This window comes from Mesoplodon densirostris, chromosome 16, assembly GCF_025265405.1.
Source record: "Mesoplodon densirostris isolate mMesDen1 chromosome 16, mMesDen1 primary haplotype, whole genome shotgun sequence".
Classification (NCBI taxonomy): domain Eukaryota; kingdom Metazoa; phylum Chordata; class Mammalia; order Artiodactyla; family Ziphiidae; genus Mesoplodon; species Mesoplodon densirostris.
Window position 1 is genome coordinate 11467467 of NC_082676.1, and position 18903 is coordinate 11486369.

The 18903-nt window shown below is 45.6% G+C and overlaps 1 protein-coding gene across 2 annotated transcripts in view; it reads right to left on the reverse strand.

Moving 5' to 3' along the window:
* Positions 1 to 8642, reverse strand: part of PTPN1 (protein tyrosine phosphatase non-receptor type 1) — a 68974-nt gene extending 60332 nt beyond the window's left edge. For both annotated transcript variants that reach the window (XM_060078354.1, XM_060078356.1), the window contains exon 1: positions 8431 to 8642. In XM_060078354.1, coding sequence (XP_059934337.1) covers positions 8431 to 8493 — 63 coding nt within the window. In that variant the 5' untranslated portion in view covers positions 8494 to 8642. The remainder of the gene's footprint in view (positions 1 to 8430) is intronic.
* Positions 8643 to 18903: the final 10261 nt, after the last annotated feature.

An 18903-nucleotide genomic window follows, 5' to 3' on the forward strand; every position in this document is an offset into this window, starting at 1 on the left:
ATTGCACCACTCTGCTTCACCCCCTCACCCCACCTCCGAGGATGATCCAAAAGACCCTGGCAACTGGGAGGTGGTATCCAGGTGGTGGAGAACAATAATGGCAATACTCTTAACTGTAAGATGCTGTCAAAATAACGTTTTGAATCAGGGTAAAAATAAAGCAAAACAACAAGAACAACAAAACACACAAAACAAAGTATCCTCCCTCTGAAACACCCCTGAATATCTTCTTAGAGGCCTCTTTTCTCTGTGCAAAAGTGAGCCACACAAATATTTATGACCCAGTTAGGCACACTTTGCCTTTATCCTTATAGAAGCAAACTTAGCCCTGACTATTTGAATAGCGAAGCAATACAAAATCTAAAAGAGATAAATATAACAGTGACAAATGTTTAAGCACCGAGGGAATTTAAAGCTAATTTACCGTATTATGCTAAATGCAGCTTGCCTATTTGTTCTCTTGAGTGAAGTTATATTCAGAAGTGATTTCATGTGCAGACATTTTTAAGTAACCCCCTGTTCTTCGGAGAAGTCTAACTACTCGGAGTAACTACTTGATGTTCACCTTCCTGTAAGCAATTCACTATAGTGTATAATTCTCTGAGTAATCAGTACTCATCAGAATAAAAACTAGCTAAGCTGTTCCCTGGAACTTCGCGTGGCATTTTTTAAATGAGGCTCTTCAAAAGGAAGAGATGCACCAGTAACAAAGCCATTAGGTAAGGAAAAAAAAAGTCAGGGGAAAAATGTTTCCTAACAGAGTAACAGAGATAAGGGAGTTTTCCTTCTCTAATCACTAACTAATAAATTTTAAAAACACAGTTTTGGAAAAACCTAGTTTTGCTATTGCTCATCTTATCTTTGCAAGTGGTGTCGCTTGCCCACAAAAGCCACAAACACAGCCGAGGCTTTTCCTTCTTCATCTGTAAAAGAAAACGTGCCTCAATCAGTCTTTGGGAAGAAAGCTCTGCAAGTAAAAGAGAAAGAAGCCTAGGACACAAGTCCACTCGAGCCCAAAGGTTTGCTTCAACAAGCAGTTAACCCTCAATAAGGACTCAGAATTTCCTGGCACACTACTAGATTAAGAGTAGTAGGGAATATGTATATTTTCCAGAGAAAAATATGGACCTTAAGTGCCCCTGTGCTAAGAAGCCACGTTTGTGATTCCATGCTGTAGAACTTCTTAAGCACCAATTCTACCTAATTACCATGGGGTATCCGTAAAACTTTACAAACAGCGTTGGTAGAATCATAAGCATTCAAAACTGCAAATTGAATCAGGTCACAAATTAAAAAAAACAAAACAAAACTGAAAATCATTTATCAGTAGTTATTTTTGTCTGCAGTGTGACGTGTACCACCTTCCGAAGATCAACTGATTTGGGGGGGCTTGACTTTTCTTTGGCTGTTTATTTCGGGGGAAAAGAATCTTCCATGGGAAATGGTCTTGTTCCTAGCTTTCAGACGTTCAAAATTTACAAAACTGTCAGTAAGACCCTTGTGATACGTCAAGCTGCCTTGAGGAAGGAGAGGGCAGGAGCTGGGAAACTATGAAGCCCACTTCTACAAAGTGAAGCATTATTTCTAAAATGCTGGAGCCTTAGGTACTTTCTTCTCAAACGCAGCAGCTGTGTATACTATCATGCTCTTCAAATGAAGTTTAGACCAGATGTTGGTTTCTTTCTAAAATTACAACATAAAGGGCAGCTACTCTTTGTGTACCTAGCTGGGGTTGAATCTTTCGTAAATTCTCGAGAATCAGTTCCTCTATCTTTACAGGAAAAACCACCCAATTGCTACTCAGAGAAAAACTGCAAGCAGAACTCATATGTCAGTGCCACTCGTTTTCCCACATTACTAAACCAAATGAACCCAACTTATTAAAAATGTTCAACACCTCCTGGGAAAAAAAGATTCAATTCTTTTGAATCTTTATACTCACCAAACTTTTACACATTTGTGAGCCTAACTGTACCCACCGACACCGACGCACCTTACAAAATTGAGTAACCACAGCAGTGGTTACAAGGATTACTTCAGGAACACCAAACTCTCTTTGTGAGCACATTAAAGACTTTCATTACTTGATGAGAACTCAGTGATCAGTTAGTCAAGGATCATTTTTACACAGGAAGGGACTGAAGCCCCAAGAAAGGAAGGGACCCACTCAGCCTAGTTAGTGTTAGAGCTAACTAGAGAAAAAGCAAAAGATTAAGCTGCTCTCTTGGCCGGAAGGGTGATCTGATCAAAGGCCAAAAATGTTTGCCTTTACCATTTATACTTCGAAAAGAAATCACAGGTTTTATAAGTGTTGTTACTTTACGGAGAACCATATTTTTAATCCCACAGTCAAAATATATTTTACAAACCAGCTACATGCAAAGCCCTTCTAGAAGGCATGTGAGAACAAGTCAAGAGTGATGAGAACAGAGTAATTCAATAATTCTTAGAGAGACAGATATATCACCTCCAAGTTTCCTATTCAGTTCGCCTCAGGCCAAGTACAAATTTGTTGTTGAATTTAAAGTTCCTGTGAAACAAACTGGGTTTCCTACTGGGTAAGCATCCAAGCTTTTCTTCCAAGCCACCACAGCAGGCAATACCAAACTGCCTCATCAAGCCATGGGTCAAATTGTACTGGTTTTCTCTGAGAGTGGCCTCTGCTATTAGTACTAACGCAGGCTCATCTTTTTGTGTCTACCATTCCTCCTCCCCAAGAATGGGAGGTGGGAACTGTGACTTGTCTTTCTATTGTCAGGGCCTGGGGCAAAGTGCTGACAATCAATTCAACCCCAACATTTCTTAGGCACTTTGTGCCCGGTGCAGAGGACACCAAGATGAATGAGAAAGATGGAAGAGCTAACTTCCATAGTTTGGACCCTACAGTAGATGGACCCGGATACAAAGGAACAGCTCCCAGGAGAGCAGGGCTTTAAAAGAGATAGGTATGAAGGTGTATGTAAGCACACAAGTGAGAGAGCCAAAATCTAGTGCAAGGGGGCACACATTTGAGCTGTGAGGCGCAAGCCAGAATGAGTGGGAAAGGCAGCCTAAACAAAGTGTTGAGCCAAAGTACAAAGGAATGAAAGAGAAGGATGAGTCTGGAGAACACTGCACCTGCTCGTGTGGCTATAGAATAAAAGGTACACAGGAGGGGATGGCTGGAACCTGGCTGCCATGCCAAGGAGCTTGGACCTTACAGATAAATGAAAGCATAGAAGTAAACAGAGGAGTGACAGACTCAGGTCTGTTTTTAACACAATTACTCTAGTGATAATGTGAAGAATATACACAGTGGGGCAGGGGGGAGATGTGGAGAGATTGTTGAGGGACCTTATTAATATGCTTCTGGTTTCATTAATTTCTGCAATGTGAAACCAGAAATGACAGCAGTATTATAAGTAAAATTTGAGAACCTCGACCACTGGGATGCTAGGAAGGACATCATAGTGACCAATCAATGAGATGTGGTAGAGGGAATCAAGAACCATTCCAAAGTCCCCAGTACTCCTGGATATTCAAAACATGCACCAAATGACTGGTACCAAACTACATTGTCTTGGACACAATGACCCTGCTGGACTTCCCCTTTTCCTAAACATGGGCAGTACAAAGAAACATGCCCAGACTATTTGTAGTCAGTATTAGCTGGTTACCATGAACAAATTAACATAAACACTGTAGGGAGGGACGCCAGCTTGTGCAAAATACACATGAGCTCAGGGTGGCTTATGAAAAAGTACCTGCAATTAAAAGCACAGCATAAGACAAAAACTGCCCAAAGGATTCTGCCATCTAAAAGATCAGAAAATAGACAACTCAAAAAAAAGAGAAAAGGTAAAAAGAAAAGGCACAGTTATTTCAGTAGTTATGAGTCTGACAAAATCCCTACAGGAAATTTTAAAATTTATTTCTATCATGAAATTCAGTATACATTCAATTACACTACTCAATACCAGGCATCTTTTTAAATAGGTTTGGGGGAGCTATTCATGCTAAAATGCAAAATGCAGGGACTTCTCTGGCAGTCCAGTGGTTAAGACTCCACGCTTCCAATGCAGGGGGGCAAGGGTTCGATCCCTGGTTGGGGAACTAAGATCCTGCATGCAGCGCAGCGCAGCCAAAAAAAAAAAGCAAAATGCACTGGAGGGGCCTTGGAGCCCAATGGTAGATAACTGGCAACCGAAAATCATGTGCCTTACCATTATCCCCCAGCTGACTCTTCAGAACCATCTGATATAGTTTATGACGTACTTCCAAAAGAACCAAAGTATTCCTATAAATATGCCAGTGATGTCAAACAAATAATGATAGCAAAAAGTTCTTCCCTCCACTATTTCTACTTGTGCCCCTAGTTAATCTGAGTCCAGACAATTACAAACATCTTTGCACCATTTCCAAAGTGGTGATCAGACACCTAAATTTAGTTCACTCAAACCAGGGCTACACAAGCACATTTAGATCTAATGGGTCACTCCAGATGACTAGAGCTTCCCATCCTCTCCGTGTCACTTCCGTTTGTCTTTCTTTTTTTTAAGTGAAGTGAGTCATAGTGTATAGATCTTTCTCCTCTGCACAAAACACAGTTTTTCTCTGAAGAGAATGGTATTTATATAAAGATTACTGGGAAATTTTAATATTCATCTTGGACTGTAACAAAATAAGCTGTATACAGCAGTAAGGAATTTTAGTGAATTATTGTTATAACATTGTTTTAACCTAGTCAGGCATAGATCGTATTTCATAATGAAAGCAGCTATAAAAACAAATGTCAATTGGAAGAGTGGCCCGTATTACAAAGCCTGCCTCTAACATAGAATAAATCTTGCCTTCAAGTCACAAGCTATTGTTGCAATCTCCTTTATCTGAAACAATCAAATCATTCATACTGAAAATTAGTGAACGGTGTCAGAGAAGCAAAGAATTAGAGATGAGAGAGATGGCGAAACACCTGACCCAAACCTTAAACTACAAATGGAGGGTAGTTTTTCCTATTTTCATTCATTCAAGCCCTCTCTTCTCTCATTCTAGCTCCAAAAACCAATCCCTTTGCCCTATCTGTGTTCTCTCTTCTCTTTTGGGCACTCCAGGCTTGCTAAGTATTACTTCCACTTTTCAAACCAGACATATACAATCATTTAAATGATAGAAAACAATTTTTTTTTTTTTTTTTTTTTGCGGGCCTCTCACTGTTGTGGCCTCCCCCGTTGCGGAGCACAGGCTCCGGACGCGCAGGCTCAGCGGCCATGGCCCACGGGCCCAGCCGCCCCGCGGCACATGGGATCCCCCCAGACCGGGGCACGAACCCGCATCCCCTGCATCGGCAGGCGGACTCTCAACCACTTGCGCCACCAGGGAGGCCCAGAAAACAATTTTTTAAAGCCATCTACACATGCTATCAAAGCTGACTTTTTATAGACCTAAATGCTAATACTAATAATAGATATACTAATATACTAGTACTAATAATAGATACTAATAATAGTATCTATGCTATCTATTAGCATTAACAACTATATAAAAACAGTTAAGCTCACTTTATCAAATAGAGCTAGCAGAGACTCTTCGCCTGAAACATTTGTTTTCTAAGCCGCCTCATTCCCCGGCATTCAAGTCTACTTAATCCTTTGTTCTTTTCCCAATTGTTTCCAAGTTTTTACATCTTTTTGTTCTAGTTAGAAGTTAGTATAGTGAGAAATAACTGCACTGCTTTGTTTACAATATGTTAAGCAAAAATTACATATTATTTTAAAAATCACAATAGACTAAGCAAGCTCAAAATGACTCTGTATAAGGCTGCCTTCACTGTGACAGGCTACAAAATATTAATTTTTTTAACTTCCATTTTCTACCCACCATAAACACATTTCTTTGAATTCCTGAAAAATAATGGTTTTCGTAAATTGACACACACTTTGGAAGATCTGCCACTTTATTTTTTTTTATTTTTATTTTTTTTAATTATTTATTTATTTATGGCTGTGTTGGGTCTTTGTGTCTGTGCGAAGGCTTTCTCTAGTTGTGGCAAGCGGGGGCCACTCTTCATTGCGGTGCACGGGCCTCTCACTATTGCGGCCTCTCTTGTTGCGGAGCACAGGCTCCAGACACGCAGGCTCAGTAATTGTGGCTCACGGGCCTAGTTGCTCCGCGGCATGTGGGATCTTCCCAGACCAGGGCTCGAACCCGTGTCCCCTGCATTGGCAGGCAGATTCTCAACCACTGCGCCACCAGGGAAGCCCGATCTGCCACTTTAGACTCAAGGTCATTTGAACTCTACATTTTTTAAAAAATGCCAGAGTTTGCCACTTTCAACATCAAGAAGGAAAAGAGCGTCTGATTCAGATTTTGTAAAAGAAAAATATCTGTACTGCAGAGGTGAGAAAGCCCATAGTGGATAATTCTCTAAGATAAAGGAAACCACCTCTAGAAATGTGGCAATCGATTAAGGATCTAGAGAAATCTCAACATACAGCGATCTCGACCAACTCCTGGGGTTCCAAGGTGGTAGACAAACATAAGAACGATGAGGGAAATTAACTGAAGACCATGCGCCATGCTAGTGACTTGCTTAACATAGTTTTAACAGTGCTTGGGTGACAGGTCTCCCACTCCTCCCTAAAACTGTAAGTAATCAAATTCAAACAGGACTTTTTATAATATGAATTTGCTGTTGCCAACTGAGTCAGCTTCAATATAAAAGATTCTCCCCAGTACCTCCTGGAGGCCACCCCTACTTGTGATGGGGTATGTCATTATCAACTCCAACACTTCAGACCAAGAATTTTTTTCATTTAAAACCACTTTAGACTCTACTGTATTCAATCTGATGTAGAAAATTTGTCTACACATTCTCAAAGTCACTAGTGGGATTCATTCAATTAACTCAGAGAGACTAGACACGGAATACAAATTTTATATATTGATTGAGCGTACTTATACAGATTAGAGTGGTTCTAAACATTAGTCTATCAGAAGCTAATGTACATTACAGTGCAAGTAAAAAGAATCCTGTCAAATAAGCTTGATGAAAATCCACATGAAACCAAGCCTGCCAAAAAAAGGCTTTTGTTAGTCAAGCATACCAAAGAACGGCTTAAAGCTTTTTTCCTTTTTAAGTGGAGCTCAAAATAGATTTTAATACTACCAGCTGATGGATCTCACAATTTGCCTTTTGAGCCTACAAGCCGAAAACAGCCTTCTCCCTTTACACAAGTAACAACATCTCTCTATTCTGTACATTGTTTATTTAAAATACCGAGTGTGGTTTTGGTTAATCCTCACAACCCCCGCGATGACATTTAATCGGGAGCACATATTTCCTTCGCAGGATTTAGCTCTTGTGAAAGCAGACCTCTTCATCTTTTTAATCTGATGATGTAGAGAAACCCTACCTTCCGAACTTTTTATTTATGAATCACCATAACCCACGAGGAGATGAGGACTGGGAAGACACCATCATCTCAACCATGACCAAAGGATAAGATGCTCATCGAGAGAAAGATGCTATTTTAGAGAGAGTAAAAACGTTAACCTCCCCTGTTGCCTGCCTGACACGGGGTAATACTCTGGCCCCAGTGGAGTGGGTACTCCAGACCTCCTGGCTGGAAAGCTCTTTAGCCTGCTGCTCTCAGGGCTTAGCTCACAGAGCAAGTATCTCTTCCTCTGACAGATCTTCCCTGATCCCATTCTCTGAGGCAGGCCATCCTCCCTGAAATCACTCTCTACTCCGTTATGTTTTGTTTTCTTCATAGCACTTGTCCCCATCTGAAATTGTCTGCTTATGTGTTGGACTGCCCCCTATTCGACTCTAAGCTCACGGGGGATAGGATCTTGCCTGTCTTGTTCAGCAAACACTACCTCCAGCGCCTCAGCAGCGCCTAGCACGGAAGAGGCACGTCAATTCAGATCCATTAAATGAATGAACAGGAAGGGGGAAGGGACTGTCATCCTTGGGACTCGACGCACAGAGACCAGGAGAAAGGAAATGTAAAGGAGGGAGGGGGGAGTAACCCTTTCCCCCGGGGAGACAAAGGAAGACAGCCTGAGGTGGTCCAGTCTAGAAAGGAAGTAGTGGGGGTGTTCTATCCACCCCAGGGGACAAAGAGTGGACAGGCAGGGGGGCGGGGTCGGGGTGCGAGGCTTCGCGCTGAGAGCAGAGACTGGCGGCTTCCAGGCTTGAGAGGTCACCCGGGCTGGAGGATATGAGGTAGGTGGGGGATCAAAGGGGACTGCGAGGCCGGGGAGAGACGCAGGCCCACCCGGGGGACAAAGAGAGAGGCGGCCGGCCTCTGCCACCGTCGGATCGAATCCTCACGGAGCAGGGCCCAGGCGGAGGACGGGACCCAGAGGGAGAGCGGGGCCTGGGGGTCTGAGGGGAAGGTTCGCGAGGCCTAAGCGAAGGGCCTGCCGCGCTCTGGGGCGCTCCCGCACCTGGTAAATGGCCGCCCAGCTCCCAGCCTTGTCGATCTGCTCGAACTCCTTTTCCATCTCCATGGCGGGCCAGGGGGGCTGCTGCGCCTCCTCCTCGGCCCACTGTGCCGTCTGCCGCTCTAGGCCGCGTCGCGCTTTCCGCACTTAGTCCTGCTGCAAGCCGCGACTCTCCCCGCTACCGCCGCCCTAGCCGCCGCTGCTTCTTCATGTCAACCCGGCAGCCGGAAGTACGCACCGCGCTGCCGCGGGCTCCGCCCCTCAAGCGGAAGGACCAATCAGTGCTCAGGATTGTCGGCTAGCAGTTCCGCGGGGCGGAGCCGGGGGAGGTGCTGGGGGAAGACATCTTGCAGCGTGCCCTCCCTCCTCCCCTCCCATCCCGGTCTACGGGCTTGGGCGTGGCGCGCGCCCGTTGCCTAGGCGACCCCGGGAGCCCCGCCCACGGCGCGTGGGTTTGCCCGGCTGCCACCGATCTTGAATTGAAGCATCGACGCGGTCCGTTGAGTCAGAGTGACCTTGAAGCAGTCATGCATCTTTTCTTGCAGCGCCAGGGCCCAGGCCTCAGTGCTCCAAGGTGGGGGGGGGGGGTTACATGCTCCCCTTCCAGGCTCCCGCCTCTGGCCAGATGTCCACCCTTTTTTCGTGAAACTTAGAGCTTCATGATTTACCAGGCTGCTGGGGAAGGTCCACCACTCTCTGAATGTACTTTGCGTTTGGGGTCTCCTATCCTGGGCACTGCAGAAATGAATGGATTGGGGTCTTGGAATGATTTTTAATATTTCCCAAAGTAGCAAGGAAGTCCTGCTCAGAATGGACTCAGTGGAGCACAAATTCCATGGTGCATTAGTGTTGAATAATGGCAGATTTCTGGGCCCACTTCCAAAGGATTCGGATACAGGAATCTGTATTTTTTACCAGTAACCCCAGCTAATTCTATACCTGTGGTCCTTGAAGCACACATGAGAAGGGCTGGTCAGGTGGTTTTCCTGCAGGTTGTACTTTAAGCCATTCACTTTTGGGTCGGGCTCATTATATGAAGATTGTGAACTCCATGGGGTCAGAGACCCTAGAGGACAGAATCATCTCTGTTCAGTCTTCCCATCTCAAGCCTACCCTGAGCAGCGGTGTTGAATTCCAGCTCATTCCTTGAGTGCTTGTGGCAGGCACTGTGCCTGGCATTCCAAGTACATTTTCTCATTTAATCTCTACAACAACCCTACAATATAGGCACTTTTATTATTCCTATTTTATAGATGAGGAAACTGAGGCACAGAGAGGCAAAATCACTTGTCCAGAGTACCTTTGCACATTGGTATGGAAGCCAGGATTCTAACCAGTCTTCAGGGGAGTGCTCACTTTGGAGACAGGCTGCCTGAGTCCACATTGCAGCTCTACTAAATACTAGCTGCGCAACCTTGGGCAAATTACCTAACCCCTCTCTGCCTCTGTTCCCTCCTTTGTAAAATGAAGATAATGAAAGTACCCACCTCATAGGGTGGTGTGAAAATTGAAAGAGTATATATAATACTTTCAGTCTAGTGAGTGGATCAATAAATATGAGCCCCCATTATTATATACCTTCAAATAATAGGAAATGGGAGGTAAATCCTTGTTGAATAAATGCAATTGGTTTGATAGACAATGTCTTTAGAAACTGAGTATTCCATGGAGGGGGAAATTAACAAAAGATGCCCCTTCGGGTGAAAAGTTTGGGAACCCCACACTTGGAAGCTGCCTAATATAAGTCTTAGCCATTTAAGTGACTCTCCAGGTTCGTGTACTCTTCCTGCTCTTGTCTCTTTGAGGGCTAGTTTATCTGGAACTCACAGAACTCAGAGCTCCTTGTTGGGGGGCACAGAACAAGGCTGGTTCATTCTTCTCACTGTGGGCTGACCTAAGTAAGCAAATAAATCAAATGCCCATCTGGAGCCCAAGTGGCCCTCATGCCTGCAGGGAGTACCACCCAGTGACTGGAGCGGCCTTTGAGTGGGGCCAGTGCTATGCACAGGATCTTGATGAAGGAGTGGAGGTGGGTGTGTGCGTGCAGAGTCCACGTGTGTTTAGTGGATGTATTAGTTACCTAGGGTGGCCGTAACAAATTACCACAAATGTGGTGGCTTCAGGCAACAGAAATATATTTTTGAACAGTTCTGGAGGCCAGACGTCTGAAGTCAATGTGTTGACAGGGCCACACTCCCTCTGAAGTCTCTAGGGGAGAATCCTTCCTTGCCTCTTCCAGTTCCTGGTGACTTCAATTGTTCCTCAGCTTGCGGCAGCAGAAATGCAGTCTGTGTCCGTCTTTATGTGGTTTTTCTCCTCTGTCTCCTCTTCCAGCTGTCTAATCTCCCTTGGCCTCACTCTTTCAAGAATACCTGTCATTGGATCTAGGACCCACTCTAATCCAGGAGGATTTTGCATTGCCAGGTAATCCAAGATGATCTCATTTTTGGGATACTTAAATTAATTACGTCTGCCAAGACCCTTTTTCTGAATAAGGTTATATTCCAGGTTCTGTGGGATAGGACTTGGACATATCTTTTTTGAGATATGTCCCCCACTCAACCTACCACAGTGGCAGAGGGTGAAACTTTGTCACAATATTGGTCCTGAATGAAACCCCTAATTTCAGGTATCAGCTAATCACTATTATATCCATTCTTCACATAGCAGCAGCCAAAGAGCGCTTTTAATTTTTGGATCGTGAAACTCTTGTAGGTAAAACCCTCCAATAGTTTCCCATCCTTCTTAGAATGAAACCCAAATAAGTCCTAACCCTGGCCCACCTCCCCAACCTTTCTCCTTTTCTTGTACTCTAGACCAATCCTCTAATTCATTGAATGAGTTTCTACCTCAGGACCTTTGCACCAACTGTTCCTGCTGCCTGGACCACTCTTCCTGCAGATCTTGTCACCCTTCAGGTCTCAGGTCAAATGTTACCTCTGCAGATAGGTCTCTGACCGCGGTCTCTAAAATAGCCCCCAGTCACTTTCTACCAGTGACCTTGTTTTTTGCATCACAGTGCTCATCTCTAAAATCTCCCTCTTTATTTGTTGGCTTGTTTCCTTTTCCTGCCCCCCACTATAGTGCTCCAGGAGGGTAGGGACCTCGACTTCTTGTCTGTGTCCCAAGCCCCTGATATTGCGTTGGGAGGAGGGACTTGAGGTGCTGGAATCTTCCGTGGCTCTCTAAGGCTTGGCTTTCATTTGTCATGCTCTACCAGTTCTCTGCCAAGTCCTGGCCTAGAACCAGCCAAGCCTTGGTATCCCCCAGAGCTGTGATGGTGGTGATTGGGAATCTTTTAGTGATGACTGGTTAGAAAATAAACACATGGCCATGTGTCATGATAGCTAAAACCTTTTCTTGGCAGGCCTGCCTGAGGAATGGTCTCAGGTGGTTTCTTGGGCCTTTCCTTCACAGATTTAGCTAATGGAGCAAATCAATGACCCATTAAACTTTTTTAAATGTCCTAAAGAGTTGTCAGTAGAGAAGGATGGCTGTTTACCAAGCCTCCAATGGATCATCGACTCCTAACTTAGCAGTGTCAGCAAGCTTCCTGGTAAAAATCCGGCCTGGTCTTTTTTCTGGGAGATAGACCAGTGTTAAGAGCTTGGAATTCAGAGAGAGACCGAAGTAGTCTCTGATGAGATGTCACTTCCTCGGAGAGGCCCCTTCTGATGCCCCCTAATAAACAGTTCCGTGAGTCTGTATCCTTTTTCCTTTTTAGAACTTATCAGGCATTTGAGGACATATTTTCTCCCTACTGTGACCATGTAGTATTATGTCATGTGTTTGTTTTATGTGTTATCGTCCATCTCTACCACTAAATGTCAACTTCATGAAGAAAAGAGATTAAGTCGATTTGGTTCAGTGCCGTCTTCCTTGAGCTACAGGTCATTCCCAGATGGGCCACAAGTCCTTGGAAGATTCCAGAAATCAAGATGACAGGCCTTTTTTCTCCCTCATAGACTCAGACCTCCAGGGTCCTCAGGGTCATCCAGCTTGCTCTGTCTACCAGTGAGGACACATAGCCCGGAAAGGCAGTGGCCCTTCCCTCTGAGATTCACAGCTGCTCTCCTAAAGAAGTTTGGGCGCCTTGACTGGTTGGCTGATTTGGGGTCAGCCAAAGACATCCCTGGGATGGAATAACTGACTAGGGGCAAAACCCGGGCCCACAGCACTGAAAACTGGATGCACAGAGCTTCAGCCTCCAGCCACAGACAGCGCTAGGTGTGACCTCCCAGGTTATATTTCCCAGAAGTCCTGCAAGCCTGGTGTTGTCCCATTTTGCAGATGAGAAAATGGGTAAAGAGGTGAAATCAATGAACACCCAAATACAGAATGCTGGTCTGGGTGCAGCAGGTTAGAATCTTCTAACCCTGGTCTGCTACTTACCAGCTTTCAGGCTTTGGGCAAGTTGCTTAACCTCCTAGTGTCAGCCTGAATGCTTTCCAGTGAGAAAAACCCAACTGAAAGTAGCTTTCACAAATTAGGGAATTCACTGGCTCATGAAACTGGGAAGTCCAAAAGTGGTTTGCTTCAGGCACAGCTGCATCCAAGGGCTCAAACAATGTCATCGTGACTCTCTCTTACTCCTGCTCTCTTAGTGCTTCCCTCTGTGTTAGCTTCACTCTCCTCCCCAGGTAACCAGGATGGCCCTGGCAGCTCCAGGCTCACATCCTGCCAGTTCAGCAACCCTGATGGAAAAAGTGCTTCTTTTCCCTGTGGTCCCAGCACAAGTCCTGGCCTTGAAGTTCATTGGTCCAATTGAGTCTCACATGTCATCTCTAAGCCAATCACTTTGTCCAATGGAAATACTGGCAAATAAAGAAACCGAGGCCCAGAGAGGTCAAATTCTTAACCAAGGTCACACAGCTCTAAGTATGGAAGTAGGATTTCCATAATAGGCAGTCTGGTTTCAGCATCTGTGCTCTCAGCCATGATGCTACACAGTCTCTTCAAGAATTCCCATGAACTCTAAACAAATAATAACAATGAAGACATAAAAATAGTGGTAATAATTATCACTTACAACAACATGGTGAAGCTACTACTATTATTATCCCCCATTTGAACTGAGGCACAGAGAGTTTCTCAGCTTGCTTGTGGTCACACAGCTAAGAAATGGTGGAGCCAGGATTTAAAAGCAGTTTAGCTCTAGATGCTGCTTCTAGTTCTGAAATGCTATGAATATATGTGAGTTCTGCACTGTGAGAACTCACAGGAAGGCTAGCAGCCCAGGAGCCCCTCACTCACATCCTCACTGGGCCCCTCCCCATCCTTGTGAAGACTCTCCCACCCCTCCACTCCCAGAAAATATTTCAGACTTTAAGCCATTAAAAATAAAAACAAGGGGCTTCCCTGGTGGTGCAGTGGTTGAAGTCCACCTGCCGATGCAGGGGACACGGGCTCGTGCCCCAGTCTGGGAAGATCCCACATGCCGCGGAGCGGCTGGGCCCATGAGCTACGGCCGCTGAGCCTGCGCGTCCGGAGCCTGTGCTCCGCAACGGGAGAGGCCACAACAGTGAGAGGCCCGCGTACCACACACACACAAAATAAATAAATAAAAACAAGAATAAATACATACATCTAATCTGGAGCTGCCTCTCCTCCAAGAGTGAGTGCCCAGGTGCGGGAGGAGCTCAGGGGGAAGTAGGGGGAATCACGTGCGTTCTGAGAAAGATGGGTCAGAGACAGGGGGTGGTTGAAGCAGGGAAACTTCAAGCAGGCAAGTTTGACCCAAGGCTGGAAACTAGACCTGGCCCCATGCTTTCAGCAAAGGAGGGTTTCCAGAGGCCACTGCTTCCTCCACCCTCCAGCTTAGGGGGTGGGGGGACACTTTGGTGGCACACACAGTGATTCTGGGCATAGGTTCTGCAATCTGGTGGACTTGGGCTTCTGTGCCCTTGGACAGGTTACTTACCCTCTCTGATTGCCAGTTTTCCATCTTTGACATTAAGACAGGGATGTGATGGTCGGACGAGATGGTGTCTGAGCCTTGTCTCTAGTTCAGGGCAAGGACTCCATAAATGAGGCTGTTGTTATTACAGTTGTGTAGGTTTCTGAGTAGAAAAAGCAGGCTATGATCTGCCTACAGATGTTTTCATAGTATATGTTGCAACCTCCTGTTTTACATCTCTGATATCTGTCATGCCAGTGGAGGTGAGCAGGGCCAGCTTTGTGGGTGTGTCTGTAATCTGTGCAGCTACACAGGGCCTGGGCTCAGAAGGGCCCTGCGCTTGGTTTAATGCTCTGCAGTCACCATGTCGAAATCCTTAATAATTTTGGAATCAAGGACCCTGCATATTCATTTTACACTGGGCCTTGCAAAATATGTAGCCAGTCCTGGAAGTGAGTCTAGATTTTCAAATTCTTTTATTTATTTATTTATTTTTTTAAAAATTTTTTTGCGGTACGCGGGCCTCTCACTGCTGTGGCCTCTCCCGTTGCGGAGCACAGGCTCCAGACGCGCAGGCTCAGCGGCCATGGCTCACGGGCCCAGCCGCTCCGCGGCATGTGGGATCTTCCCGGACCAGGGCATGAACCCGTGTCCCCTGCATCGGCAGGCGGACTCTCAACCACTGCGCCACCAGGGAAGCCCTAGATTTTCAAATTCTTTAAGTGGGTTAGAAGCAGTTTCTGTCTTTGAAGATGGAAATGGTTTCCCTCCTTTATTCTGGGGGGAACTACTACTCTTGGGGGAAGTCTTAAAACAGTGACATTATTTAGATACAGATTCCCCATGTTGAGTTGTTTATTATTGTTTAGTAATAGTAATTATAATTGCTACATGTATTGGGTGTTAACTATGGGCCCAGCTCTGTGCTAAGCTAGCACTTTACCTTCATCCCTCTAGATCTTCCCAGGAATCCTGTGAAAGGGTCTGTTATTAACCTTATTTGACAGGTGAGGAAGCAGAGTGGTTATGTCATTTGTCCATTGTCACCAGCAGTGTTGGCATAGTGTCTATGAGTTGAGTGGCTCTGTAGCAATATGGCAGTCCTTTTAGAGAAAACGAATTAACTTCTAAGCTTTCATTTAGATAAAAGTGTTCCTGGAGTCCTTGGGAGAGAGGTGTGTCTCTTGGATCAAATATTTGCTCCGGTAGTTTTTGTATTTGAAGATGGAAATGGTCTTCCATTTGAAAACTGACCGTGCAGAGAGGGAGGGGCTGGCCTGTACTTTTCCTTTCCTGTGCTGGAGGGAGGCCTATGGAGAGGACCTACACTTAGAGTGACTGAAAGCAGAGGGACCCTGACTTGGGGGAATGTGCTCACAACTCCCAAGCTGTCCTCACCTGGGCCATGGGGAAGCACACAGTGGATGGAGCTTTCCTCTGAAGGACCTGGATATTCCCACTGCCCATATCTGGGGTAGGCTAGGAAGAGAAAGGCTCTAAATTCTAGAGAGAGGGTCAGGAGGCCCCCCTCCGTGGGAGGTAGACTGGCTCCCACAACTGGCTGGAGAGAAAGGAGGATGGAGACAGGCATAGGGAAAGCAGGATGCAGGTACATGGCCTCTAGAAACTATCTGCTTGCAATTTCATTTTGTGTTTTCCTTTTCTGCATTGTAATTCCCACCTGTTACCCTCAAGTCTTCAATAAAATGTTGTTCCCTGCTGCAAGTTCATCTTAGGTTTGGTATTACCCAGATACTAATTGTCCCCAATATCAATTCTCCTCTTCTTTCATAGAAATGGGATTGTACCTGGGCCACGGCTGCCCAGCTAAAGACTACATTTCCCAGGTTCCCTTGAAGCTAACTATGCCATGTGACTACATGCTGGCCAATAGGATGTGGGTAGAAGTGATGTGGTCCACCTCTAAATCATGCCCTCAAAGGCCCAGGGGGTGCTGGGCAGAGGGACAGGAAAAGTTCTTTCTTTTGCTTTTTACTCCATCCCGCTGCCTGGAACGTAGATATAGTGGGTTCCAACTTGGACTGTGCAGACAAGGGCAACATACAAGGGATGGAAGAGAACAAGACAGAAGGAGCCTGCCCCATCACATACAGACCGTTCCATGAGAGAGACATAAAGGGGGCTGATTTTCAGCTGATATGCACAGGTCTAGTCATCCTGGTTGCTTACAGACATCATTCTTATTGTTAAAAATAAACTTCTGCTTTGTTTAAGCCACTGTTCATGGGAGTTACAGTAATTGAATCTATATTCTATAATTAACCCAGACATGTTTTAGGGGGCTGATAAGGAAGAGGGCTGTGTACCGCCTCCAGATTAAGATGGCGCTGGGGACAGGAGCAGCATCCTGATGCAGGCAGTTAGGAGAAGGCAGACAAGGACAGTAGAAGTCCTGGGAGAGGCAGCTCACTGTGGTTGCCAAGCAGCCACAGGGATGGTCCATGGGACATGTGAACATCCCCCAGAGATTCTGAGTAATATCCTGCAGAAAGAACCTGATAAAAGTTTGGTCTTGTTAGAGTCATGGGGTCTGATTGTTAGTTAGATATTAAAGGGGAAGCTGGAAATTTTGGGGACAGCTGGGGTTAGAAACAGTGCCCAGAGAATGTTAATTCCCTTCTGAGGCAGATACTTTTGGTTGCCTATCTACCCATCATCCCCTCCCCCCTTCTTTTTGGCTGACAGAGCCTACCCATTATAACAGAGGCTGAAAAAGTGAGCTATTCCTTTTCCAAGCCACCTTTGCAGTTTGAGCATGGACATATTACTCAATCCCAGCTAATGGGATGTGAGGCAAAGTCTGCCCAGAAGCTTCTGCGAAAGGTTTCTCCCTCTTGTAAGAGACACGTGGAAGGAATTGTGCCTCTTCCTCAACAAACTAAGGCTGGATGAGCACAGAGGGAGAGCCCCTGAGCCCTTGGCAAAGTCACTGAGTTACTGAACTGTCTCTGGAACCACCTAGCTCTGAACTTCTTTGTAAAGATCATAAGCTTTTTAGTTTTCTTTTTTTTTCGGTACGCAGGCCTCTCACTGTTGCGCCTCTCCCGTTGCGGAGCACAGGCTCCGGACGCGCAGGCTCAGTGGCCATGGCTCACGGGCCCAGCCGCTCCGCAGCATGTGGGATCCTCCCGGACCGGGCACGAACCCACGTCCCCTGCATCGGCAGGCGGACTCCCAACCACTGCGCCACCAGGGAAGCCCAGCTTTTTAGTTTTATTGTTGAAGCCACTTTGGGTTGGCTTTTTTATTACTTGCAGCCAAAAGCATGCTAACTGCTACCCTGTCTTTGCCTTCTGTTTCTACCTTCCTTCAGCCCTGTGGGTCTCACGTTTAGCCTCATTCCTTCCGCTGAGCCCTGGTTGCTCGGGAAGTCAAGATCTTTTGGAAACCACCTGCATCAACTTGTCACCACTTTTCTTCTAATAAGAATCTCCCTAGTCCCTTCTTACTTCTTAATTTCAGAACCAAGATCTGTATCTGGGTTGGGTGAAAGCAAAACTTCAGCCTTTGTACAAAACTCTATGTGGGCATGGATTGATCTCTTGTACTGGTCTTATCAGTCCGGATGTGTGTTTCTCTCAGCTGACCAGGAGCTCCTCTCAGGCATGGACTGGGTAGTATTCATCTTGGTATATTCCTAGGGTAGCTCAGGGCTGGGCAAGAGGAAGTGCTCCCCGAATGCTTGTTGAATGAATATATGAAAGAATGAATCATCTAAGTCCAATTTTATCACCTCCCTAAACAGAGCCAATTTCCCTCCCCACTGCTCTCCTACACTACTCTAGGACAAGACAGTTCTTGCAGAGGTAGAGCCAGGAAGAAGAAGAAGTTAATCCAATTCTCAATTCCAAAGCAGTGTCTAATCCTTCTCTCCATAAATTTCCTTTAATCCACCCACTGTCAGCCTTAGCTCTGCTTCAGCGATGAGCTGACTCTGACCCAGATTGTCTCCAAAAAAGAAAAAAAAAAAAAGGAAGAAGGAAGAAGGGAGAGAAGAAACTGTGTTTGTGTTTAAATCAAATTCCAGAAGCGTGGAAGAACTAAAGAGAGAAAGGATTCAAGGTGGGCATTCTCTCCATCAAGACATGTAAGTTCTAGCACTGGACGTGGGGCCTTTTTTTTCTCAATTCCTTTTCTAATCTCAAAATACATGTCTAATCTCTAATACATGTTTAATGAAGAAATCTTGAAAAGCACATATGAAAGAGAGGAAACTTAGTGTTTTAGTCTCACCACTTACGATGGTGACAACATTTTGGTATGCGGATTTCCACGGTTCTTTGGTTTGCCTCTGTCTCTACACCTCTATCTCCATCTTCCCCTTTCCCTCAGCCCCTCTCATCTCTCTCTCTCCCTCTCTCTCGCTCGCTCGCTCGCTCCAGGTCTCATTCTCTCTTTCTCAGACTTAAATGTTTCCAGGTTCTTCACCCTCCAGACAGGGTCATACCCCGCCCCCATTTAATAAACACTCAGTGTGATCTAATTCCCATCTCATGATGCAGTAGGAAACCCGGTCCCCTCGGCTCCGCAACACTTTCTGAGAAATCTGAATACCTTTT